The sequence below is a fragment of the Diadema antillarum genome, unplaced genomic scaffold, assembly GCF_040938485.1.
Source record: "Diadema antillarum isolate AM-2024a unplaced genomic scaffold, OU_Dant_1.0 scf00000035, whole genome shotgun sequence".
NCBI classification, from domain to species: Eukaryota; Metazoa; Echinodermata; class Echinoidea; order Diadematoida; family Diadematidae; genus Diadema; species Diadema antillarum.
The window spans coordinates 234,102-261,833 of NW_027270924.1; the positions used below are offsets into that span (position 1 = coordinate 234,102).

Here is a 27,732-nt window from a genome sequence, read left to right on the forward strand (position 1 = left end):
TCTCTGAAGGAATTTAGAGTTTCCGTGTCCTTCATTATATCTGTATCTTTTATTCCCCATTACAAAATATTAACATAAGTCAATATATGAAGAGTTTGTTTGCAAAAACCGATATAAGTCCATTGCCAAATGGAGATATTTGCGATTAAATGTCAAGAAAAATAAAGAGAATAATATCTATCCGTCCATCTATCTATCTTTCTATCTATCTATCTATCTATCTGTCCTATCTATCTGTAGAAAATCTATCTATCTCAGTATCTATCTATCTACCAAATCTATCTATCTATCTATCTATCTATCTATCTATCTATCTATCTATGTCTAGCGCTCTATCTCGTTATCCTCTATGAGGCTGTCATCTGCGTAATATTGAGATCTGTATTATTATTCTATCATTGGTCTATATGCATTTTATAAATTACACATTCATTCTTTTGACTTTGTCAGCTAGAGTGAGAGCTTGTTACACGTAATCGACATGGTACCTTCACCAATATAGGGCTCACACCTGCAAATATAATGGAATATCCCTGACTAAAATGAAGAAATCATTTCAAAATCAGAAATGCAGTTTGGAAAAAAAAATGAATAGCTGCAGATATCATATTGAGTATGAATTTTCTCTACAGAAACTGCATTTTGGTTGGAAGATTAAAGCTTTTCTCATGGAATTTGAAGGGACTATTGTTTGATTGGGTGCACGTACCCGGCCAATATGTGATTTTTTTTTGAGTAAAAAGAACTCGTAGTCTGGCTTTACGAACCCTTGGACAGAGTTTGAGCTAAAGAACCCCCCGCAAATTTGATGGATGAAAGGGTATATCTCACTTTTTCAGGTTAGTGAAGATGAAACAACTCATTTCTCCCAGCTATTTTACAATTTTTTTTTTGAATTTTGAATTTTAACACAAGTCTCTATATGGGGGAATACTCTACCCGTGTGAGCCCTATAAATAATCTACTAGTACTCCATATATTAATAGGCCCATTACAACAGGAAGACCACCACCTCCCTTAGCATGGTTCAATTCTCCGTTTGTGATGTGCATGACGCAAGGGGGTTACCTAATAGGATCCACCTAATACAGAATACTCAATCATTCACTAAACCGATCCACGCATTTGATTGTGTAAGCGTGTGCATGGAGTTTTAGCTCTCTGAGCCTAATAAGTTATCCGTTGCCATACAATCTTTCCGTCTATCACGGTCTGTTCGGTTTAAAGAGTGATGAATACATGGTTTCGATTGTAATAAGGAGATAGGAAACCTTGCATTTAGGGTGAACGTCGTATGGGCATTTAATACTCCACGGTCCATAGCATGCATCGAAAACAAAGCCAGGCAGAGATTGCGACAACGCCTAGTCTTAAAATATAGACTTTGTCTAAGTTGTTGAAGAAATTCAACTGGATTATTGCGTAGTTTTCGTGCGCAAAATGATTTGTGTAGAGATGGAAAATAAAAATTGTGTAATCTGACAAAATTGATTAAAGCATTATAGGACTAATACGTAGTGACATATTGGTATTGGATCCAACATTTTGTGACAGCAAAATAACAGTATGGAAATTGTCTTATTCGCGACTACGCTCAGCGGTATTGCCCGCGAATGACATCATTTCGGCTGCGATTGTTATCGGGGAATACTGAGAAAAGATGATCTAAACGACTGTACAACACTGCACAACGGACGTGGACGGGGATCGATCGCGATCAAATGAGACTTGTTGTACTCGGATCGTATACTCAGTAGAAGTTTTTGCATCTGAAATCAAAAGGCGCGATCCATGCGAGCGAGCAGCGTGGTGTGTATACGTACGTATGAACCGTAGCCAAAATAGGGAGCAGTAAGTAGATATAGATTCAGCTACTCGTGGCGAGATATCGAAAATTCAGTGTCGACGTGGGAACTTGGTGTTCTTGGCCAGGTACACAACAGAATTTTCTTGAAAATGTCGGAGAAAAGATCGACCTCGAATAGTAATGGGAGGAACAAGCGACCATTTCTCATCGGAGTCGCAGGAGGCACTGCCTCGGGAAAGGTATGGCTGATTCGAACGCATGATTATGGTCTTTGTGTCTGCGGTCGTGTTGCAGAATGACCCGTGTTCGTATGCAATAGGACAAGCAACGTCCACATGGGTTCAACACACGTGTGTGTATCTGTGCCACCAAAAACATGCATCATGTCTTTTATAATGCCTGACATATCTATCTGTTCCAAGCATTATTGACCAAGATTATGAATGCGTAAACGACATCCTTTAACTGTAGATTTCTATACAAAGTTTTGTAGACCATTAACCGCAGCAGCGACCCCATACGGACAAATACGTACCGTAAGCTGTTACTGTGTTACAGCGCCCCGCGACGGGGTTAGTAGACCATATGAATAGAAATCCTATTATCAACATCTGATCATTGGAATTGTCAAATAATTAATTGGGACATCATCAGTAATTTACATCACATAACAATTAGAATAGATCTAGAACTAGACTGCCGTGTTCAGTGTTATGCCATAGCTAGATCTGCTACATATTGCATTGCCATTTGGGTTGATGACAACAGTTAACACACAGAGGAAATGTAAAATTTATGACAACATCTCTGGAAATATAGGTCATGAAACAAGCTCATTTTCTGCTCTATGACTGTATGACGTATACTATGACTATGAGGTTAGGTGACAAGCTCTGGTCTGTGACAAGGAAGGGTTGTTAGCTGTTCCTCCTCCCTTCCTCCGCTTTTAGATCCATGTATTTAAAGATTTAGGGCCTAATGCGTACATGTTTCTAGAGTTGAGAGCCATATGAATCCATGATTTAGGGAAAGCTGGGTACCGGTAATGTAAAATTCAGTCTGCAAATCAGGTGACATCTACTAGTGTGGTCTATATCATGTGTCTGCTGGCTGGATTCCCGTGTTTACTGTAATTGTTACCACGGGTACAGTATGCGGTCACCACGAGAGCATATGATTTATCATTCACGTACATATGAAATCTGCCTAAAATAAAGACCGTGTCACACCTATCCGGGCAAGCCTTGCGTGCGACTTGCAAAGAGCATTTTTGACTACCCGGAGGTCCCCGTAGATGATCCGCACATGACAGTTTCTAGCATGTATCTCAATCGTAGTCGCCTGGGGGTGCGCATGTATGTATATTTTTACCCGTAACCGTGTTTAGGCCCTGTCACACCTTTCCAGGCAAGCTACTCTGGCTTGTTACGTGTAGGGATTTTCTAGCATACCGGACATTCCTGAGGGCGGAAAAGGATTTGAGCGAGTCGGCGCATGTGTCTTACTTGCTGGACGTGTTCTACTTAAATTATACTTGCGAGTATACTGTGTGACCTTTGTACCAGTCGCGTGGGGGCTGACAACTCAGTGAAGGAATTCCTCAAATGGAATGGCTGAAATCCCACAGAATTTCATTATCTTGGCTGCATACGGGACTGTGAAGTACCTGCGTGGGAGTTGCCTGGGAAGTGCTGCCGCTAAGGGCCTCCTACTGGCGTTCTGCGTGGACCTCTACGGGCATTCCCACGACTCACCCGGAAAAAGTTTTGGTCATGCTCAAAACTTGGCTGCGGTTAAATCGGACTTGCGTGAGCACCTCCGGGCAACTACGCGCTAGATACTGTCAGGTGTGGACCAACTGCGGAGAGCTCCGGGGAGTAAATTTGTTTCCCGGGGGTCGCACTTAACTTTTTTTTAACTAGCCAGGCGGACTACTTAAAATCAATTTTGACACTGAAGCAATATTTTGGCTAGCCAGACGGACTAGTAACTTCAGAATTTTATGATTTTTAGCTAGTCCGATGTGATTTTGGGTGGCCAATGGCCAGCGGACCATCGCTAATTTTGAACCCTGTTTCCCCGCAAGTCAAGCCGCAAAACTTCCCCCGTACGGTATGACAAGGCATGAATGAAAATTGCAAACATTCTTGTTTGCCCGCTGAAAATCTTCTATGTGCTGGAAACTACCTCCTTGCCGCAAGCCCGCATAGCTTGCCCGGAATGGCGTGACACAGCCTTAACGTTAGATGATGATTTAAGAGTGCAAAAGAGTGGCTTGTGCTAGCATGATATACATTTGTACAGGACTGTTGATATCTGGCAAATGCTGTATCTTAATCTCATGGTTTAGTATATTTGTATGTGTGTGTGTGTGTGTGTGTGTGTGTGTTTTATACAAAGAGTATGGCAAGTCTTTGCAAAAATTAACCTTTGTCCTTGTGTTAGGGATGTTTGCATGTAACTTCAATTTTAGATCATCCTTCCCCTTTCTATTTCAGCCATTTATACTTCAAAATGTATTGGATTTTAAGTACCAAGTTCACCTTCATACATGTGGATTGAGTGAATGCAACAATATTAGTAGAACACATCAGTGAATTTTTAAAGTATCTGCGCAGTCACTGCTGGATGAGAAGACTACTACAGTGTGTGATGTCACATGCGTACAAAGATAAGGAAAATAAAAAGAGAATTTCACAAAACTTGACTTTTTGAATAAAGTGCACATTTCTTCGACTGTTACTGACATATATGTAAAGGGTAATATTATTCCCCCTGCCTTCTGAAAGAGTGAAGATGAGTATTCTTTTGTTATGAGAGAAAAGTGAAAATATGTTGATTTTTCTTCATTCTTTCTTTATATCATTGTACACATGTGACATCACAAACTGTAGTAGTCTTCTCATCCAGCCGTGACTGAGCAGCAACTTCAAGAATTCATAACTTTTGAACGGATTGTCCTATTTTCCCCAAATCTTCACTTATGTGTTCTACTAATATTGCTTCATTCGCTCAACCCACATGTCTATGAAGGTGAACTTGTCCTTTAAAGTTGATACAATGGCTTGCATTTGGAAATCTAAAATTGTGGTTTTTAGCATTTTCCCTGCACACGATATGTTTGTGATATAGTTAAATTTCATGATCTGTTGCAAATTTAAGCATCTGTTGGAAGAAAATGTAAGTTTTTTTTTTTTGATGCATCATTACTGCAAGATATTTGGGATAGAAATCAGTGGAATGCTCCCGTAAAAAGAGATTTCTACAAATGCTTTCCAGATCAATATTGAAGTCCACCCACTGCAGTGAAAGGCTAGATGTTACAAACAGGTTTGAACTTTAAAAACGAAAATATTTATCAAAGTGATGCAAGTACATGTCAAAGAAGAATTGTCGAGACCAAGTGATGGAGAAGAGTGCAAATCATCTGTGTACTTCTCTTGCTTATTGAGTCAATTTCAAATTGGATAGTCACCACAGCGATGAGAGGTGAATGGATCAAAATGTCACATCCTACAAACACACCGAGGGCTGCTCTTTGTGTCTGTGTTCCAACAAACATTGGTCTGCATTCCACAGTTACATTCATGTTTCCCAGTCTGCTGCGTAAAATGTAGGTCTTATAGAAAAAGTAGTGTGTATATGTGTCATTTTCAGATGACAAGGGGGGTGGGGGGTGGGAAGGGGTCAAGATAAGAAGAGAAAGAAATCCAATATTAAACAGATTCAACCCACAAAGCTAATCTTCTTTCATCAAAGTTATAATGCCTGGCTGAATGTGTAGGAAATTGTATTGTACATTTTGCCACATCAATCTTGAATGGTGGGGAGCATGCAGTGATACATGTACTTGCGTCTTTCGTATTGTGAGTGGGCAAGACAAAGAAAGCATTCGTTGTGCATAGAGTTTTGTTTTTTCAGCCCCCAAATATGAGGAGATACCATTGTCATGTCTCTTTCATTGTACAATATGTGTGGCCTTGCCAGACACGTGCTCTTGGCACTGGCTGTTAGGTAGCATGCCAGCTTAAACGGAAGTAATACATTCTGTTTTTGTACTGCATGTGGATACAAGGGGCTTGACTTGAGTTCAGGCTGTCAAATATAACCCATTTTCACCTGTTACCCCCCCCCCCCCCCTCCCCCCCCCCCCCCCCACACACACACACTCATTGTTGATTCCGCCAAGGGAGGAGGTTATGTTTTCAATACCAGTGGTTTGTTTGTCCGTGTGCAGAGTAACTCAAAAAGTTGTGAACGGATTTGGATGAAACTTGCAGGAAAGGTTGAAAATGACACAAGGAAGAGATGATTAGATTTTGGTAGTGATCCAGGAATTTTTATGGATTTTATGAAGGATTTTCAATATTTTGACAGGTAGGGTCAATGAACTTGGGAGTTCAAGCTGCTCATTTTTGAAGTTATATGCGCACTAAAGTGCATGCTCTAGTTTCTGCTCGGGTGAGGTGCACCGCGCAGTTTGAAGTTTATGATGTAACAAAATTTTTCTATATTGGGAAATTGGGCGATTTTCAGCATGCATACATATGGGTGGAAATCACTGATCGCTATGGAATAGCAAGATCATCGGTGGAAAGTAGCTGCTTGGCGGAGGTCTGCGCTCTCAAAGTGCTTGTCTAATTTTTCATTTTAAATTTTTTTTTTTTTGTAAGGGCATAAAGAGTAATGTATTAGAACAAGAGCTTGTACAGGTGGTGGAGGAAAGCAGCATACCGCTGCATGAACTACTCCTACACCAATGTACGTGGTATTTGATAGGGGAGTATTATGCTCACTGCAGGGTTGAAGGATCAGATAAGGTTCGTAGCCAGCCTTTTGTCAAGACTGCTGCCAGTTTATTTTTTTCGACCATGACCTTGATGGAATACAGCATAGTACACTTTCTGTCTCAATGCAAAACAAACTGTGATCTAAAACATCCCATTGACATTGTGTACGACAAGGCCATCATAGTGAAAAACAGAACTACAAAATTTGTAACTCTTAAAATGAATCTACAGTTGTAGGGCAAACTCTTAAAAGCAGTGTAGGGAAGCTTTATACATGTGTACCATAATGAAACTATGTATGCAGTTTGGCTATTAGCCTGTGATTGCACTGTAGGCCTGCTTTATATCCTGTATATGCCAAATATTTAGTGAGTCTAAATTTTCGTGAATCAAGACTTCCCAACAATTGTGCGAGTGGTTAGATTTGAGATTGTGGAGTACTGTACTGATGTGTGCGTCACATTCATATCGGGATCAGAGTCATTATTTTCGCATGTCTTTAATTTCGTGAATAGCACCTGACTCGCGAAATTTGCGAAAATAAAAACCTCACGAAATATTCGGCGTATACAGTAAATTTGTTTAAATGTTTAAATATGCTTAATGTTCTCAAGCCTCCTTTTCAAGCAAGTCAAAATGGTTACCGGTATTATCCAAAATAACCAAGACTACAAAGTGTTTGTCCTTTTTTTCTGTGGGGGGGGGGGGGGGGTTGTTATGATGTTGCTTATAGATAGCAACCCAATATTTGTTGGATCCTGAGTCCTACAATTGTACCTGTGAACCAGATTATAGGCAGGTCAACACGTATGCAACTCGTCAGGAGTACAAGCATGTAAGCCTGGCATAATGTATTTGATATAGTACATGGGTAATAATATGCACCTTCTGCTTTTCACCACATTTGCACTATTAGCAGGAGCAGATGTAGGTAAACACATCATTGATTTTAATAGCCTGAGTATCTTTTGTATGTGCAGCAGTGGCAAATATAGACTTTTTTTTTCTCAATTTGATGAAAGAGTTTAGAGATCTATACATAGACAGATAAAGCAAATTAATTTCAAGAAATTCCTACGTGTACTGTACACTGTATTTCTTCTGGGCTTTATTGTCGTAATTGATCTCCTGGTTGGAACAGCTCAAGCGAAGTAAATTACACATTATACATGCAATTGTGATTGCTATTTTCACTGCAGCAAACTAAAAAGTAAACAATACACGTGTACATTACAGGATGTACAGATGTAATGACAAATGTACAATGTGTAGTGCATGAAGAACACAGATGAATGCAGTTTACACAGAATCATGGTTTCAAAAATCCAGATCGGGGGACAAATGACAATTCACTTTGTTACAAAAGGGTGAGTGTTATCTTATTGCGCGATCCAGAGCGACACAGTAAAATGCCAGCGTCACCATGTTATAATGAATTACATTTATGCTCTTGAAATGTCAGGGGTTACCAGCGGAATCTTTTGTTTTTGTTTTTGTTTAATTGTGTGTAGCTGCGTGCCATGATTTGAATAATTTGAATTTTTCCTTTTCTTTGCAGAGGCTACAGTCAAGTGTAGTAGACATCTTACCTTTCATTGCCCATTTTTGTATCAAACTACATGTACACTGGAGAATGTTCATTCTGTCTTGTCAAATGTGTCCTTTCAGAAGAGGTGTAGTACACATGTTGCATACACTGTAGGTTTCCATGCATGCCTTCACATTTAAAGGAAACTCAAACCCAAAGAGAAATGTGCATTGAGTGAAAGCAGCAAAATTTAGTAGAAGACATCAGTGAAAGTTTGAGGAAAATCGGACAATTGATGCAAAAGTTATGAATTTTTAAAGTTTTGGTGTTGGAACTGCTGGATGAGGAGACTACTAGAGGTTATGGCATCATGTGTGGATAACAGTATAAAGAAAATGATAAAGGAAATTCCACAAAACAATCGTTTTTCATGAAAATTACATATTCCATCAACTTGATACTGACATATCGAGGGTAGCAATTATTCCCCCTGCTTTCTGAAAGTGGTTAGTCAATTGCTCTTTTATTATGCTAGAAAAGTGAATTTTTGTGGAATTTTTATGCCTCCGTCACGAAGTGGGGCCGGAGGCATTATGTTTTTGTGTCCGTCCGTCCGTCCGTACGTCTGTCCGCATTCGTTTATGCGATAACTTGAGTAATTGACTGGACTTTTACCAAACTTGGTCCAAGTACAAAGTATGATGGGGCAATTACTTGATTAGATTGTGGGTGAAATCGGTTATAGGCCAAAGGTCAAGGTTAAATCATGAAATTGTATCCGTTTACGCGATAACTCAAGACTGGATCGAGCAAATTTCACCAAACTTTGTCCAGAGATGATGTACATAGGACAATTATTTGATTACATAGTTTTTGAGTGAAATCGGACAGAAGTCAAAGGTCAGAGATCAAGGTCAAATCCTGAAATTTTTCTGTTTACGCAGTAACTCAAAACTGGATAAAGCAACTTTCACCAAACTTGGTCCAAGGATGACATATGATAGGGCAATTAACTTGAGTAGTATTTTAGTGAAATTGACACGAGGTCAAAGGTCAAAAGGTCAAGGTCAAATGCTAAAAATTGTGCTATTTCCCCCAATCTATGCAATGCCCGAAGATGTTTCCTTGCAACTTAGTGTAGACATGTACTATTGCGTAAAGATTCTCCAGAGAGAGATTCATGTCATAAGGTCATATGTCAAAAGGTCAAAGGTCAGGTGAAAATGTTACGATTTCACTTTTCTCGCAAGTGGTTCAATGTATCTTCATAGAACTTGGTACATGTACATATGCATGTACTCACTGGCAGGGATTATCTAGGGAATTAAGGGGTCAATAGTCAGGGGTCAAAGGTCAAGGTCAACTCCTCAAAATTTCACTATTTCCCTCATATACTATGTGCAATGCTTGCAGGATTATTTTTAAAACTCAATATATATACATGTACATGTAGGCCTATTACATAATGGAGATTCTCTGGGGAATTTCCTGCCAGAAGGTCAAAGGTCAAAGGTTAAGGGTCAAAGGCCAGACTAGAATGCAAAATGAAAAAAATTATATTTTGTACTCCTATTGGGGGAACCATGCATTATGGCTGAGGCATACCAGTCGCCAAAGCTACATTTCTAGTCTTATATGTTTTCTTTATATTGTTGTCCACACATACGTCATAACCTCTAGTAGTCTCATCCAGCGGTTCCAACACCAAAACTTTAAAAATTCATAACTTTTGCATCGATTGTCTGATTTTCCTCAAACTTTCACTGATGTGTGCTACATGTTGCTGCTTTCACTCAATCCACATCGTTTCTCTTTGAGTTTGGGTTTCCTTTAAAAGCTTCATTGGCAGCACGTTGTACAGTCTAGATTCTTTGTGGGAGACACATCATGATAATTCTACAGTCACCAACCACAGCCCAGGTTGCAAGCTCATTACTGTCCCCCCTCCCCTTTCTTTTAGAACTGTACCTTGTCTATGAAGTCAAGAAGTACTGGGGTGGTATTCTGAACACCGTTTTATCTCTGTTGTAACTTGTGTTGTAACTTGTGTTGTAAGTCTGTGAGTTACAACACCGCTAAAACAGTTGTAAATCGGTATTCTGAAAACTGTTTTAACGGTGTTGTAAGTCATGATAACCCCGCCCATCGCAATAATCATATCCAATAGGAAATATTGTTAGAAGTAGCATCTAAGACATTTCAACCAATAAGATTGCTCCCTTGGGCAAATGCGCCTTGCTTAACTCTGCGCGTTTTAACAAGCGCTCATTCTCTGGCGTGCGCACAAATAGGACAATGGCATGCGCAGGTAAAGAGAGCCAGAGATAGAATAAAGTTACAACAGAAGCTTGATCATTTATGCCTTCTTACCGGTTTTGACGTATAGTTGGTGCGGAAGGGGATTCGCAAAGCTATCTCAGATTGAGTCTTTTTATTTGAAATTTTGTCTAAAAAAATAAAAAGATATCTGGCGTTCATAAGAGGAACCCAAATTTCATGGTTTATGGGGAACTAGACGCTTCTAAATTAAGTTAAGCCCTTGCAATGCCATGTTATTATTATCATTATCATCATTGTTGTTGTTGTTGTTGTTGTTGTCACTATCTTCACAAGATATCTCTTGGAGATCAATATCACGTCAAGTTCCATCATGGAACCTTGGACTTCTAATACTTTTCTCAGGATTCGCGCCATTCCCAGCAATAAATATTTTTGAAACACCCAAAGGTACTGATAATGAATTCTAATTGGTGAAGATAGTGAAATCATATAAAAAAATGTTTAATATTTGGAAACACATTTTTTAAATGAATAGTGCTTAAAATAAATTGCCGACGGTGCCGGTAACCTTTGTGTTCATTTATACAACGCGTATGTATACTTGCAGTGTTACTGTTACCAAATTTTGTATTGTGGAATGAGTTTACATTTTGTCAAACTGCTATATCTTTTGCCTTTCTGTACATACATTGCTTTTATTTTTTGTATATCTTTTTATTTTGAACTCGCATACCACAATATTGACTTGATGAATTATCTCACTATCTAACCTAAGTTAAAACGACAGTTACAACGGAGTTAAAACACCTTCCACCCTGTTTTATCTCAGAAGCATAAATTTGCACGGGGCGTGACTTACAACAGAAGATAAAACAGTTTTCAGAATACCGTGTAATCTAATGGGTTTTCAGGTTTGCGCCCACTGTTACGCGCGTGCGCATACCCTAAGACAATGGTATGCGCAGGCAAAGAGTGCGCAAGATAAAACACAAGTTACAACAGAAGTTACAACAGAAGTTACAACAGAGATAAAACGGTGTTCAGAATACCGATTTGTTACAACAGACTTACAACAGAGATAAAACGGTCTCAGAATACCACCCCAGGTGTACAATCTGATTTTTTTTGGTTTTTTTGTGTGTGGTAGTTTTTGCAACATACAACTGTAGTCATAACATAAGGACATCCAATCAACAACTGCAGTGGCCTCCACCCCCCCCCCCCCACACACACACACGTAGGATGACCTACTGTATGATTGTATGCTACTTTGCACTGTACAATGTACATGTACCAGTATGTGTGAATGCTACATGTATACACTGTTATATACAAGCCCTTGTATTACAAGCATTATGAACAAAATGTGTAAAACAGCAGTCATGAATGCAGAGCATTACATCATACAGTATCATCAAACCTTCAAGCAACACATACAGTGTACATCATACCTTTCTTTTATTCCCAGTTTTTGACATACCAAAAACAACAACAACAACAACAAAAGCCTCACTCTGTGCAAGTCTTACTGAAACTGATATGTGAGGACGTTTCCTTTCGAAAATATTTCCCTGGCGAGAATCTCTAGGCTTGACTTTCAGAAGTTTTAATATCGTAGTATTCCATTTCCATGAATTCTGTATTATATGCACTTGTTGTATATATCAGTGTACATTTGTACATCTGGAGAGTGGTAAATCTGTGCATGCTATTGACAGTTGAAAATTTTGATTAGATTTGCACATTTTGTTGAAAACTCATTGACATTTACAGTTTGTACCATCAGTCATTTCTTTTAAGATGTGGATTTAGGCCTTACTTATTTTTTTTCTGTGGTTATTCGTAGGTTTATTTGTCATTTTTGGGGGTATATTCCATAACTACAGAACTGAATGTGTGTCCTTATTTGTGTGTTGTCACTACAGAATGTGTACTTTGCAATTCATTTCTTTAATTTGATTTAAAGAATGGACTAATTTTGTTTGTTAAATGTTGATTGTGTAAGCTATTTTGAGCTCTGAGTGATATCCTAAAGAATGAATGTGTGTCTTTTTCTCAAGGAGCGAGTCTGATTTCTTTGATCCTACATACAGTTGTAAGTTTGTTATGCCCGCATACTATGCCTATACTTGCTGTATGAAGCATTGTAAATTTTCCGATGGAAACCATAGTTGCAGTATGCAGAATTTCTGAGGAGTAATATTAGGCCAAGTAAAAAAAGAAACCAGTTTCTCGTCCTCGCGCGCATCGATTTTGGCCGCCGCATCGATTTTTTTACTATTTACTATTTTCAAAATGGCGCTGAAAATACCAAGAAATTCATGATTCTCGTCCCAGCCCGCTCCCCGCCCGCATCGACTTTTTTGATATTTACTATTTTTTCAGCCGCCGAAAAAAAAAAATCGACAATTCACCTACCAATCGTGATGTCTCATTATGCCTCCGCCACGAAGTGGTGCCGGAGGCATTATGTTTTCGGGTTGTCCGTCCGTCCGTCCTTCCGTCCGTCCGTCCTTCCGTCCGTCCGTCCGTCTTTCCGTCCGTCCGTAATGAATTTTGTGGACAAGGTAACTATCAAAACCTTTGAGGTATCCTAATGAAACTTGGCATGTATGTGTATTAGGGGGTGAAGTTGTGCCTATCAACTTTTGGGTGCACGTGCTCAAGGTCAAAGGTCAAAAGGTCAAGGTCAAATACATAAAATTTCACTATTTCCACCATATCTTTGCAATGCCTGAAGATATTTTCTTGAAACTTAGTGTATACATGTATTACCCAATTTAGAGTCTCTGGTGAAAGTTTGGGTCATGAGGTCAAAGGTCAGAGGTCAAAAGGTCGAGTAAAAGTATTAAAACTTCTTTTATTCTCTGTAAATTGGAAAATTGTTCAAGGTATCTTCATGGAACATAGTATATACATGTACTGACTGGCAATGGTTATCTAGAGAATGTAGGGTTCATGGGGTCAAAGGTCAGGGGTCAAAGGTCAAGTGCAACACTTCAAAATTTTACTATTTCCCTCATGTTCATGCAATGCCAGCAGGATAATTTTTTTTAAACACTTTGTGTATGCATGTGTAACCTAATAGAAGTTCTCTGGAGAGTTTTTTTTTTCTTTTTTGCCTCAAAGGTCAAAAGGTCAAAGATCAAGTGAAAGTGCTGAACTAACTTTTTCTTCCATATCTCGGAAGTGGCTCGATTTATCGTGAAACTTACTGCATATTTATGCATGTTCTACCTGAAAGTGATTGTCTTATGAATTTTAGGGTCAAAGGCCAGATGAACATGGTAACAATTTACTATTCAGTACAGAAATTGCACTTTTTCTCCATACCGGTACCATGAAAATTACTCAATGCATAAATGTATGAATGGGTCAAAGTCAAGTTAAAGTCCTTAAATCCCCAAATACATGCTCTCCTATTCATCCAATTAAACCAAGGTCAAGGAAGATGAACATTCAACACATTTGTGACAAACTTGTCATTTCAATATTTTGCCAGTTTTGTGAAAATGTAATCACACATTGTCCACATGTACTATCTAGACCTATTAGGAGAATCATGCATTATGGCGGAGGCATACCAGTCGCCATAGCGACATTTCTAGTTTCTAATTTAATACGCCTTGCGTCCTCTACTTAGCTATAGTACAGCTGTAGCTTCTGTAGTGCGTATGTAATAACGCATGCATTTCACACTTCGAGCTCGGCAAGAAGGAATGACCCACAAAAGCAGTCGAACTGTAGTTGGATGGGCGCGCGCGGGGGCCTGGGCTGTGATGTACAGCGTCAGCGCACTCGGTACGTCGTGAACGCGATAGCGGCAACATTTTTGCGAAAAATCGCTGATATTCCACGCATATTTCGCGCATTGTTCGTATTTTTCCCCGTTTCTCATATTTTAAGCGGATGAATTGTACTGTGAGGATTGTATCGAGTTTGTATTTATTTTCATGTTATTGTGACTATGTGCATGTGTGTGCAGTGTCGGAAGGTACGGTGCCAGTGTAGTGGCCGTGCCGGCCGCGTATGCGTGTCATAGTGTCAGTAGCTAGCTGTCAGGGTCCCCATCCCCTGGTCTGTCAGCTGTCTGCACGCACGCATGAACACATTCAAGTGAGTAGAGGCCCGTACACTCTGCTCTGTAACGTTGCATCTGACGGCGATGTATTGTTCTATTTTGAAGAGAAAATGAATGCGCTTTTCCAGCAAATGTAGAATTATTAAATGGGTGCATCTACAAAATAAATAACTTTTCCACGGATTCTGGTTTGTCTCGTATTTCTGCGGGATATTTTTCTTTACGATGTAAATTCACGGACACGGCCGTGAGTCGTATCACCTGTAGTGTGATACAATCATTCATCATCCAAATGATGAGTGATTATCAAATGTCTTTTTAGAACATGAAGAAACATCTTTAAATGTTTAATGCTATAATGCAATATCAGTATCATTTTGACATCCATCTGCAATTGTACAAGCCAGTTCCAGTTGAATGTGCTACAATTGTACTGTGAAGAGATGCAGATACATACATACCAGCTGTGTGGACACAAAAAGTCACAAACACCAATGATAAAAGCAGTGTTTTGAATATCATGGAATTGATTTCAGTCGTACATTTGTTGATAGAATGTTTTATACCTGTTTTAATTAATAGCACAATACATCAGAATTGCAAGTACACTGGTATCAGAAATGCCATTACAACACTAAATACCAGTATGAAGATGGTCATTTTCCCTTGACATCTGTAGTGGAAAGAAAAAGCAAATGTATTTCTGCATGCATGAAGTTTCATTTCAAGTATGGTACATATATCTATTTGTTTGAAAATGCACAGAGTGCAGGCAAGACATACACTTGGGACCTGGTCTCTCATAACACAGCTACCACAGTGATATTTCATTTCATTTCATAAATTGGATATAGAAAATAGTAAAGCCCTCTCTCGTTACCTTTCTCAGAATTACCGGACGAGAAACACATATTACTTTCATTTTGACAATCCTCGAAAAAATAGTAAGATATCAAATAGTAAGGACCTCCCTCATCGCCTTGCTCAAAAAACCCGGACGAGAAACTACTTTCTTTTTTTACTTGGCCTTAAAGGTTCTGTTTACCATCGGGAGAAGTGATTTAAAGAATGTTAAAGAATCACATTTGATACATATGTATAGGTCAGTTGTATCACAAAATATTCCTACCATGTAAAAATTTTGCAATTCAGCTTAAAATATAAGGAGATATCACAATTTTTCTTGCTAAACCATAACTGTAGACGGGTTGAATAGTCTAGAGACATTTGTTTTATAACTATTGTTGACATTTTGTATTGCAACAATTATGTAACAGTAATTATACTGATTCAAATTTTTACATTGTTTGTTTCTTCTGAATCTCACATTGTAGAACGATTTTGAAGCACTAAGTCTGGGTTTTGCTTTTTGTTTCATCTGCAAATGTTTAATAATGCCTTTAAAAGCCCCATCTATCAACCGATATATATGCACATTATGTTTTCTTTTATCTGATGTATGATGTGGGTGAAACACAAAGGCTCCATAAGAATCCTGGGGCTTTTCTTCCTCTGTGGTGTGATGAAAGTGACCATTGAAAAGCCTCTGATGATGATGTTTGCCTTGACATTTTACATCTTGGATGGCAAGTTGTTAAATATTGCTAGTTCTGTACTGCAGCTCTGAGGCTTACCACAAGACAAGAAGTTAATAGAGGTTGTCTACAATAATATTTACATTATATAGACCATATTGATAACTGAAATGCTACAGGTAGAGGTAATTTCTGTTCTCAATTAAGATGGAATATTTCAGTGAAAAATATCGATTAATTTGACGGTAGTCCTAGCTTTAACAAAATTCATTGTAGGCCTACATTTTTTTAAAGTTTTTTTTGTGTGTGTGTGTGTGTGAAGAAATGTTACCTTCCACACAAAGTATTCTCATTTGTGAAGCCGTACAAGCAGAAGTCATTGAAATTGGTCAAGCATAAATCTTGATTAATTCAGAGTCTCGTCTTTTACAGTATTGTGTAGAAAAGTACTGCATAGTGATATGTATAATCCTTGAAAATCATTGCAATTTAGTTATTGATGTGAGGCTTTGACAACAAGCCATTTACAATATACTGTAGGAATGATTTTGGAATTTAGGATGAATTATGTATAAATAAGCACTGATCAAGTATGTACTAAGCTCTCCAGAGAAAATTGAGGAAGCAAACTTTGTCTTGCACTTTACATTGTAGGCAAGTGTATGCTTCTGCTCACAAATGTATTAACTGGATGACTCAAAGTGTCATCTGAAAGGACCTACAGTAGCCCTGGGTATTAGAATTTAAATTAGTGCTGCATACTCAAGGTGTGCAAACTGCCAGAGCGTAATTCTGTGGCCATTTCACGACGAGTTGAAAATGTCATGGAACATCAGGAACCTCATCCTGCATTTAGTATTAAGCATGGAAGTATGAAGTGAGTTTGATAGAAATTGATCTGGGGATGTGTAACGTACGGTAGTGAATTTGTACATAACATGCAACTACACAGTGTGATGAATTTGGCATTTTACCATCTGGGCATTGGGTAGGCATACGCAAGTACTCCGTTCAAGTGTTTTGTTGTTATATCACCTATAAAGGATGCTAAAACATAGATGAGACATTTCCACTGAATGCCATTCATGCCAATACAGTAGTCAACATGAAAATACATACAGATGTAGCCTTCTTTTAAGGCCCTTACACTGTGTAATAGCATTTACAGTCAGGAACCAAAAGAGCTGGAGCCGACTGTGTCAGTGAAATTGATGTCTATTGAGGTCTATTGAGTTCTGCGAGAGGGATTATTTTTCATGACTGGGAGAAAGTCTGCACTGTGCACCGTACCACTCCTGAAAAATTTAGCCTCTTTGACCGATGAAATTGCTCCATCCAACCATCAGCCATCAGTGTAAAAGATGATGCGTTCATGAGTTTTCAAAAGAACTCTGTTGGTGGTTGCATTCTTTGCTACCAAAAGCTCATTTATATAGCAAAATTTGGTAATTCAAAGGCGTACATGTATGTTAAGATATTTTGGCAGGTCTCCACGGCCCTCTGTACTGGTGGCTTGACTTTGTCTTACTTGACAAGCCTGCTTTGCTTCTCTTGCAGTTACTGTATAATTATGCCGAATATTTCGCACGGTTTTTATTTTGGCAAATTTCGCAAGTCAGGTGCTACACTGTGTTTGTGAATTTGGAGAAAGCCTAGACAATGTGCACCACTCTAGAGCCACTTTGACCAATGAAATTGTTCTATTCACCCATCACACATCAGCCATCGTGCGAAAATATTGACTCTGATCCGGACATGAATGTAACCTGTACACTCATACATTTCTCCATTCAGTGCTGCGCTCCACGATCACAAATTTAATGACATTGTGATACAACATGGCATATCAAGTTTAAAAAAAAAAAGGTTGCTGTATGTTGCCAATACCAACACTTTTTTTTCAATGGGTATTAAAGAGAGACGTTTTAACATATGATTCTGTAATTTAAAATAGTAGACATGCAAAGTATATACATAAAGATACTAGAATAAAACATTCCAAAATTCCCTCCTCAAAGTTCCTAGAGAAAGAGGGAGAGACAGAGAGAGAGAGGGAGAGAGAGAAGTAGACAATGAGGGAAAGTTACCGTGTATGAAATGAAGATGTTAAAGAAAGCCACATCTTTCAGACTTTTTGTAGGGCTTCAGCTCAGACTAAAAATTTGAATGAGAGTGAGTAGATAATATCGATCAAAGAATGGGTGACATTGATTGTGTTTAATACACTTCAGAACCCTACAAATTTCCAACTGACTTTAAATCAAGGTTTGCAAAAAACACCAGAAAGAAAGAGAGAAAAAGATCGAGCAATCAAAATTACCAGGTCAGTGAAGATTCGTGAATTTTAGAACGGAAGCTGACACAGATATCACATAATATCACATTTCCTTTTCCTTGCCTTTGTTTTGACGATACTGAAATATGACAATATTTGTACAAAACATGAATAGCGTGTGTGTGTCACATGTCCTCAGCCTTTGCAGCATAGACTGATTAATGGCTGTGGGAGTGCAGTCCTTGGTACTTGACTAGTTAGGGATGAATGAGCCATAAGCTCTCTTCAGAGACCTGCCCCGCCACCCGTTAGTTCTTTCATGTGCTCAGACATGCACAATTCAGCTATCATATGGTAACCACCATGACGTATTATCGAGTGAACACATCTAGTTGATTGATTAAAAAGGTTAATTTTGTTTTTCCCTTGCCGTGATATTTACAGCGAGGTAAGAGTCTTTTATCCGCTAGCCAGCCAGACTGAATTCTTTTGAGCTTCAGAATATTTCTTTCCACGACACAAACACAATCTTGTGAACATAAAACACTTGTACATTACCTTCATATTTGTAGCTCCATTTACAGAATGTGATCCAAAGTATAATAAGAACTGCAGCAGTTATGCCAAGTACAGAATTTATACTGGTATTCAATTACCACACGTAGGTAATGAAGTCTTAATCAGAACATCTCCATTTTACAGTTATAAATGTCAATCTCTAGTTTGACTAAATTCTCTTTGAAAACCACACATATACAGACTGTACATGACAGTGCAGCACCTCATTCCCCTCTACAACCTCCATCCCCCCCTTCCCCTAAAGGAAAAAAAAAAAGGAAAAAGAAAAGGAAGGATAGCTGTGCACTGTTCCAAGTCTTTCTTCATCAGGTCTTTGCTCACACCCAGTCCCTGTTCTAGTCATACCCCTGTACATTTACTCTGTTTGTCTGGTCTGTTTACATACAATATTTAAAAAAATGATTAGTCTTGATCCTTGTGTGTGGGCCTCTTACTATGTTTGGTCCCGTTGTCATCTGGCCAGTCTGACATCTCATTGCTTGTGGTCCCACTTCGTACCAGATCCGGTACCACCACTGGTACCACCACTGGTACCACCACTGGTCACACCCCCTGTACCACTTCCGGCCCCACCTCTTTTCCATGAGTTTATTCCCTGACACGTTGTGGTGTCCTCTTTTCGCGTAATGCTCTTGAGTTTGATCCCTCTTGATAATATGGTCTCTGGTTCCTATTGTTTCTTTTCCCTATCATGTATGTTACCTGTCACTTAATTTGTCCTTTCATCTGGTTATTCTCATTGATGATTCCTTGCATTTCTGCTCTTCATTTCCTCTTGTATCTGTTCCCCATCATGTCTCTCTACTCACCAGGTCTGGCTTCCATATTTACATCTGATCCTTCTCCTGTCCTCTGTTTGTTCCATCCCTATTTTATATACATGTAGTCCTTAAAACTAATCTGAACCATCATTTTCAGTTTGATTCAAATAGATTCACTGAAATAAAAAAAATCAACAAAAAGTGGAACTTTTACCAAAATCTGGCATTTATGGATATTTGAGAAAGTCTTTGAAGTTCAGAGTCGCAGTATTTGGTACAGTATGAGCCGCAAACATATCAATATTATATGCAAATTAGAGGAGGCAGTGATATTTTCACACTACAACTATCTCTTTGCAGTAAAAGTGAAAATTTTCACATTAGTAGTAATTTCTCATGGCAGGCCGGGTAGGATGAATTTCATGTGCTTTTAATTTCACAGATGGTCAGGACAATATTGAGCAAGCGTTCCATGCAGCTCGTCACTGCCATGGCGGTACAGAAGGATGTTTGCAGCATAATACGTGTATAATATGTGCTACATTATAAAAAATGTAACTGGTCGCATTACAATCGGCAAATTCACTTGTGCTACAAAACTAGCAAACATGAAGAAAACTATATCATAACAGTGAACACCCGTACAATATGGGTACCTTGAAATGAAAGATATAGAGTAATGTTACATGTAACAAGCAAATATATATATGAGTGCTTTCAGTTTCACAATATTTTAATGTTGATTGAAAGTCATGAAAATTTTGTTTTTCACAGTAGTATGCAGAAATATGATAACAATAATCTGTTTGGTGGAGAAGTTGGCAACTTGTAACCATTTCTTCCCTCTTTCTCCACCCCTCGTCCAGTCCTCGGTGTGCGAGCGCATTGTGGAGGCGGTCGGTCAGCAGAAGATGGACTGCAGGCAGCGGAAGGTGGCCATCATCAGCATGGACAGCTTCTACAAGGACGTCTCGGACGTGGTCAACAGCAGTGCCATCGGGTCGTACAACTTTGACCATCCAGGTTGGTGTGGAAAATTTTGCCAAACACCCTCTTCTAAATTTTGTCTGTGAGGAACTCTGCTTACCCATGGATGTGGGGACTTGGGTATTTTGTTTAATAGAGAGGAAAATAAATGTGATGTTGTGTAGTGCTTTTATTCCTGGATGCTGCGCCCATCTTTTTCTTGTCTGTGGCATGCTGTTGTGACATCAATCATGTACGATGTGCCACACCCTCCTTCTGAATGACACTGCCCTTCAAAGAGTAATGGTGACCTTTAAGGATTTATTATTATTATTATTATTATTATTATATGTAGGTGCTTTGCAGTCACAAAGCCAGCAATAAATAAACACATTTAATGGGGGATGACAAAAGTTGATTAAAAAGTGAATTGCCTATTGTAAGGGGGGGGGGGGGGGGGGGAGGGGGATTGTACAGATATTACTGGTGAACTTGAGTTTCTGAGACCAGCTGTCCATAAACTCGAGCCAAGTATCGTATACAGAGAAAAAGAAATGATGTTTTTATGTACTTCACCATAGAACTGCCCATGAAAATTATGGCTGCTGTCTGCTGGTTAGCAATTTAACTTCTGGTATCTCTCCCCAAAATGATTCTTTGAAGGTTGACGACCTACCAATTTTGTGACAAGAATCATTGAGGTAAAATTTGGATCAGTCCGTATTCTGTTGTGTATCATTCTAATGTGAGACTGTCCCAGGTGACTGTAAAGCACAAAGAACCATGTCACATGTAATGTTGCCCAAACATTCAAATGTTGATTTATATATGATCTTTATAGATATATTGTATAATCAATATACACGCCACTCCTGTTTAAACAAAGTTGTTGGGACTGGCAGCGGTCTTTCGTTGAATCAAAATTTTGCTATATACATGTAGCTGAACAATAAAGTATATCCTCATTTAGACAATAATTTTGGGGCCTGAATTTTTACTTCATTGTAATGAGATTATTGCTACTTATCGTAACAGTGGGAGTGCACTGTATAAATGACTATATCAAAATATAGATATTAAAAACAGACATGTACACCTTGTGACACAACAGATGCTGTCGACGAGAAGATGATGAAGCAGACGTTGACCGATCTACGGGCCGGGAAGACGGTGAAGATACCCGTCTACGACAAGATCAAGAATTCAAGGTTAGCCTCTTGTTCTGTTTGTATGTTTGCTTGTCTTGTAACACATGGTTTCCCCATTGTGTATGTGGGAGACTACCTCCAGTGACAACAAAGTCCTCGGGACGGTCAGTTTTCTTTCATTGACGTATATATATACACACATACACAAAATTTCGTTTTAGCCGATGAAATTAAGTATGTAAAAAGATAGAGATGATAATTATGGGACCTGAATTTTAACTTATTTGTAACAAAATTTTGTTAAAATCATAATTATTGTAACGGAAATACCCTGTACGAAAGAAAGCTGTCAGCTGCCCTCTGTCAAAGGTCAAAGAACTCATGTCTTATCAGCATTGTGTAAATGTTCTCTGCAATTTATGCAAGTTTACTTCGTGCAAACTTTCCCAGTTATACTGGTGATCACGGCCTTCTCCACCATCGATCCCACCGACGTTGTGTTAATAGAAGGGATCCTGGTCTTCTACTTCAAAGAGATCCTGGACCTGTTCGACATGAAGCTCTTTGTGGACACAGATGCAGACACGAGGTTATCGAGAAGAGGTGAGCACAAGAAGGACGTTGGATTTCTTGTTTAAGGAAGAATGTGTATTGCTTTGGAGAGTGTTTTGTATCACCACCCCATGATGCTGCTGAAGGTCGTGTTGGCTTATTTTTTTAGATGCTGTTTCTTGTTACTTCAATAAACTTTGGGAAGATAGCATCTATGTCTTGTTATGCCACTTGGTTTGTAGATAAACTTTACCACACAAAACTGGGATAATGATGGTCATTTGGGTGAGAGGTCATGGTTGAGGATCAGAATTATAGCTTTCAAACAGTAAACCGAAAAAGGGCAATAGATCCCTACTGGCACTGTCACAATGGGCCTGAAGTACCATTTAACCCCAAAAAGACTTGGGGGGGGGGGGGGATCATACCCCCCCCCCCCCCTCCGGAAATGTTCAATAACTTCCAGAATTAATAAGATCTCACTGCGAGACTTCATGACTTTTTTCTTAAGAGTCTCACGCATCTTTTGATACCTAATTTGCGTATATATACCTACAGCGGTTATATTTGCCAAAATTGCCAACTGCTATAACTCCCTTAGTGAGACAGTGCGAAGGGTTAGTTGTAGTGTTGATTTATAGCAGTTTTCTTTGAGTGAAACCATTATATTAGCTCAAGACGTCATTCATGAAATACAGTTTTCTGTGTGTTTGTGGTGTTCTTCGTCTTGTTCTTTTTTTTTTGCACAGAGCTTTTCCTCATTTTCCATTAATTTGAGCATGTAAAGTATACTTGATTAGGTGGTTCAGTTGATACTTTGCCAGTGGGGGCTGGCATTTCATGATTGCACAGTAATTTCGTGTGATCCACCCTCAGTACTTCAAGTACATGTTTCTGAATGGGTGTGATGCACAGAGAGTGAGTGCATGATACATCATTGATTTGCCAGGTCATTGTCTTAGTGAAAGTTCTGAGATATGCCCTTGCACAATGTCCTGTTTGAGAGTTGTGCTTGCATTACGTATGACCGGACAGAGTGAGCTATCTGGGTTGTTATGGTTCCTACTCAGGAAATGGCCAAATGTGGTGTCTTTGTTTCCTACGTTTTATTGCTGTCTGGTTTTAAAAAAGGAGCAATACCCCCCCCCCCCCCCCCCCCCCCAACACACACACACACAGACACAGACGCAGACACACAAACACACACCATAACTCAAAGTACACACCTCTGCTCCTAGAATTGAGGATGGAGGATGGGTCACTGTTTGCAGTTTGCTGGTTTCTCACCTCTGTCTGTTTGTTTGTATGTTTCATGGTCTGTTTGTTTCTAAGTCTGTCTTTAAAGGTAAAACATACTAGTACTTTCCCACATGACCACAGAATATGTCAATTTTTGCTCAGAAATGGAGACATACACATGAGAAACGTGTGATATAACACTGACTTTTTTCATTTCACTCACCTGATCTCAAAATTCTCAAAAACAACTCATCCTGACAAATAACATCAGCTGGACAGGTTTCTCAGTACAGTCTTCTGATATATTGCCAGCAAATTCCAAATGGTGGGCAATGAATTTCAAGCCCTTTTGAGAACTGTATGTTTTAACTATATATTATCTTGCTGGATAGTGGGTACAGTTTTATACATGGGCGGGCTCCCTCCTCCCCCCCCCCCCCCCCCCCCTCCCATGTTTCAGAGGTTGAGAGTGAAGGGTTGGCAGCACTCAACTACTGGAATGCAACTGTGAATGCAATAATTTGAGAAGCGATTTGCCACACAACTTTCCAACACGTGGGCCATAGATGAGTTATATGCAGAGGGGCAACGACTTTATGGAGATTTCCCCCCACCCCCCCAAAGCACAGTAGAGGGCATGAGCCAAGGTTGAATTCCCAGCTGTTACTGTGATTGCAACAGCTCATGAAACATCTTACATGTTTTAACTGCGTTGTTTGGGTAATTCCCCCTGAGCCCCTCAGTAGCACTTGTTTGCTAACTTCTAGATATCTTTTGAAGTCAACTGATGTCAAGCTATTTTATATTAGGTCCCCCAGATAGCTCTAGCTCTGGATGATAAATAACTTGGCACTGGCTGAAAACTTGGGTTGGTACACCAAGGGTTGATCGCACTTAGCAGTTTGTTGATCGTGACAATAATTTTCTCTTGTGCTCTGTACGAGTCTCTTGTTCGTTTGTGGTGCTGGCCAAATCGTTGGCTTTATCTTTGAAGGACATGTGTCGTGGCATAAATTGAGTCTGAGTGACCCTGATGATGAAATAGATTGCAAAGCCTGGCAATGATCACGAAATCGTGTGTATGCCATAAATCATATATGGACCATGGCCCCTCCCTTGCCCGCCAGCCACAAAATGCCATTGACATTGTATATAAACTGGTTGCCAGTGGTAATGATGGAGTTAATTTGACAATACATGTATGTCAGAAATATCTTAGATATTAGGAGGCTGTGCATGCATGCATGTCCAATGACACAAGTACTGAAAAGATGCTAATATTATTCAGAGTACTTGAAAATCCAAACTAGACTGCAGATGATGAGCACCTCATGTTCACAGTCATAGCCAAATTGATATTAGTGGGAAAAAAGAAAGAAGTAGTGCCACTAATTTGGTAGACGGAAACCAACAACAGTGTATAAAGTGAAGTAGAATGTCAATTGCACCTTTCTGATCTATCATAAATGATGCTTTGGTCTCTTTCTTCTTTTTGCTCAGGTAGAGCAGTAAAGTTGCACAAGTACGCATGTCTAGTTATAGTAATGCAAATGTCAAACTCTATGGAAGCAGCCTTCACGCATGACATGTGAAGCTGTGCCTGTAAGCAGCTGGGTGTTTATACCTTTGTATCTTATTTGTCATTCCGTTCTATTTTTCAGTGATGCGTGATGTGAAGGAGAGGGGAAGGGACCTGGACAAGGTGCTCATGCAATACGTCAAGTTCGTCAAGCCCGCCTTCGAGGAATTCTGTCTTCCAACCAAAAAGTATGCCGACGTTATCATTCCGCGAGGTGCCGAAAACTCTGGTGAGTGAGGCAGTGTATCAATCCTGAGAAGCTGATGTTTGTCAAACAAAGTGTGAAAGCAGTAGAGTCAAATGCATTCGTGATGTATGTGTGTGTAATCTGTAACAAGTGAGGTCATAGTGGGTATGAAGATAGCTCTTCTGTGTGTTTCCTACAGGCTGCATTATATCTTAGACAGCTTGCTAGTATTTTATATTGGTTAAAAAAAGTGGGATTTTTAGGACGAACACCATACTAGGGCTTTTCATGGCTCAGTCAGTAAGAGTTCCAGTCTAGCAATACAGAGGTCTCGTGTTTGAATCCTGATGGAATCCCATTTCCTGGCTCATTTTTTATTTTTCATTTATAATGAAATGTTATAAGACTCGAGTCCATTTTGATCTGTCAGCGTTGTATCTGTTGTAGGCAAATAACCTGGTAAGATATTATGTTTTTGTATCATACCAGGAAGAATTTTGAAACAGAATAGATGGTGGAAAGGGAATTTTTGATTGCTTTGTTTAAGTACTTCTTATTCTTTGTTTCCTTCATTTTGAAAGAGTGATGACAATTTTACAAGGTTTCTTTGTGTTGTCTAAAATGCTGCGTTAGCTCATCAAACTGCAAAAAGGGCATGTTTGCTTGTCATGACATGTCATAAATGGGCTTTTGTTTCGTGAATACTCACTTTTTTGGCTTTCGCCTTCAACCATTCCCCCCACCCCCTGCTACAGTTGCCATCAACCTCATTGTCCACCACATACGAGACATTCTCAACGACGGCATCAAGACGGAATACCACAACGGCATCGCCAAGGCCAAACTCCAGGATGGCCTCTCCTCATCGCTCAACGACTCGGTGCTCATGGCGGCCGGGCCAGCAGGAAGGAAGATATCAGAGTCAGGCGGAAGAGGACGCCCTCACTAGCCCCGGTGGTCTCTGTTTGTTTATTCGTTTTGTTATTTTAAAAATATTTAATTTCTTTTATTTTCTCTTGTTTTGTTTCTGTTCTTCACCATTGCTGTCGCAAAATGTTCATTTTTTAAGTGAGTATTGTGATGAGACGAATAGGATTTCATGACATACGGGACATTTTGTATTGTATTGTATTGTATTGTCCAACCGAATTCAGGCTATGACTCAACAAGTGTATAACATAGAGATAGATATATGTGTATTTGTGTATATGTGTGTATGCATGTGCGTGTGTCAGTGTTTCTGTGTGTGTGCACACCATGGGGCTCTTGTGAGACAAAGTGTGGAATAAGTGTGAATATGTTATTAAAACTAGAATTGTCATATTTCTAGTTTGTAAGCACGGCAAAGAATGGAAAGTGACCGCTTCTTTTTTTTAAATTTTTTTTCAAAGTTACTTGTGATGGCGCTCATTCGTTTAAAAGAGGGTGATACACCGCCCTCTGTAGATTGCCGTGGAGGATATCACAGCAGCTTAGGGGATTAATTTAATGTGAAAAGTTGTCTTAGCATCATTACACCATGAATGGGCTTCTTCATGGCTTAAGTACGGATGTTGTATATGTTCTCCTCAAAGAATGTGTGTGTACTTGTACTCTCAAAGTTTGACTAAGAATTTTTTTTTTATTTCTGCACCCTTTTTTCGTCACAAGTACTGAGAGTGATCTCCAATTTCAGACTTTGCCTGGAGGTGTGATACCCATGTTGGAGCCTGCAGATTGAAATTTGGTTTTTTGTTTAGCCGGCCTTTGCGCTTTGGGTGAGTACGCGCCTACTACAAAGGGAGAGGCTGGCGAAGTCTGGCGTCATTTTTTTTTATCACAAACTCGTTTGATCTGTTGAAGATTTCAGTGATAGCCAATCTTGTGTGTAAATGTGTGTAAATATTGTATTAAGACGAGTTACAATGTATGTCGAAGATATTGGTGCAAAAAAAAAAAAAAAAAAACGGCAAAGTTTGCCCACATCTCACTGAAGAATTTTCCTGATTGAGAAGTTGACCGGCTAGGCCGTAGGCCATCCACAGACTCAGGGAAAGACACCGTTGCTATATGACCGTCACTGCTGAGATGCGTTGCCATAGCTTTATTGCTTGTTCTAATGTAATGATTATCGATTGCTAAACCATTTTGGAGATTTTCTGTGAATTACCAGCAAATCTCTTCTGATCATTTTATCCATCCAATTGTCCACTGTGGGCACACTTGGGAGGGGGGGGGGGGGTGGGGGGGGGGGGGGGGCTACCTAAACAATTGGACTGGTCACATGCCGCAGTCAATGGATGTGCAAACAACAATAACTTTACCTGATGGTATGATCACATTCCATTCATGTGGCAATCAGGCTTTGTGTTAGTTCAAAAGTGATGCGCAAGTTTGAGCAGGGTAGGTAGGAATTATGTATGCATGGTACATATGAGTTGTCTTG

General features: G+C 39.4%; 1 protein-coding gene across 1 annotated transcript; it reads left to right on the forward strand.

The window, feature by feature from the left end:
• The first annotated feature begins 1,885 nt into the window (after window positions 1-1,885).
• LOC139743706 (uridine-cytidine kinase 2-B-like) lies at window positions 1,886-26,643 on the forward strand. Its single transcript, XM_071654167.1, has 6 exons — window positions 1,886-2,046; window positions 20,503-20,659; window positions 21,714-21,821; window positions 22,201-22,353; window positions 25,203-25,349; window positions 26,063-26,643. The coding sequence occupies exons 1-6, from the start codon at window positions 1,957-1,959 to the stop codon at window positions 26,254-26,256; spliced, it is 849 nt and encodes a 282-aa protein (XP_071510268.1). The 5' UTR covers window positions 1,886-1,956; the 3' UTR covers window positions 26,257-26,643.
• Window positions 26,644-27,732: the final 1,089 nt, after the last annotated feature.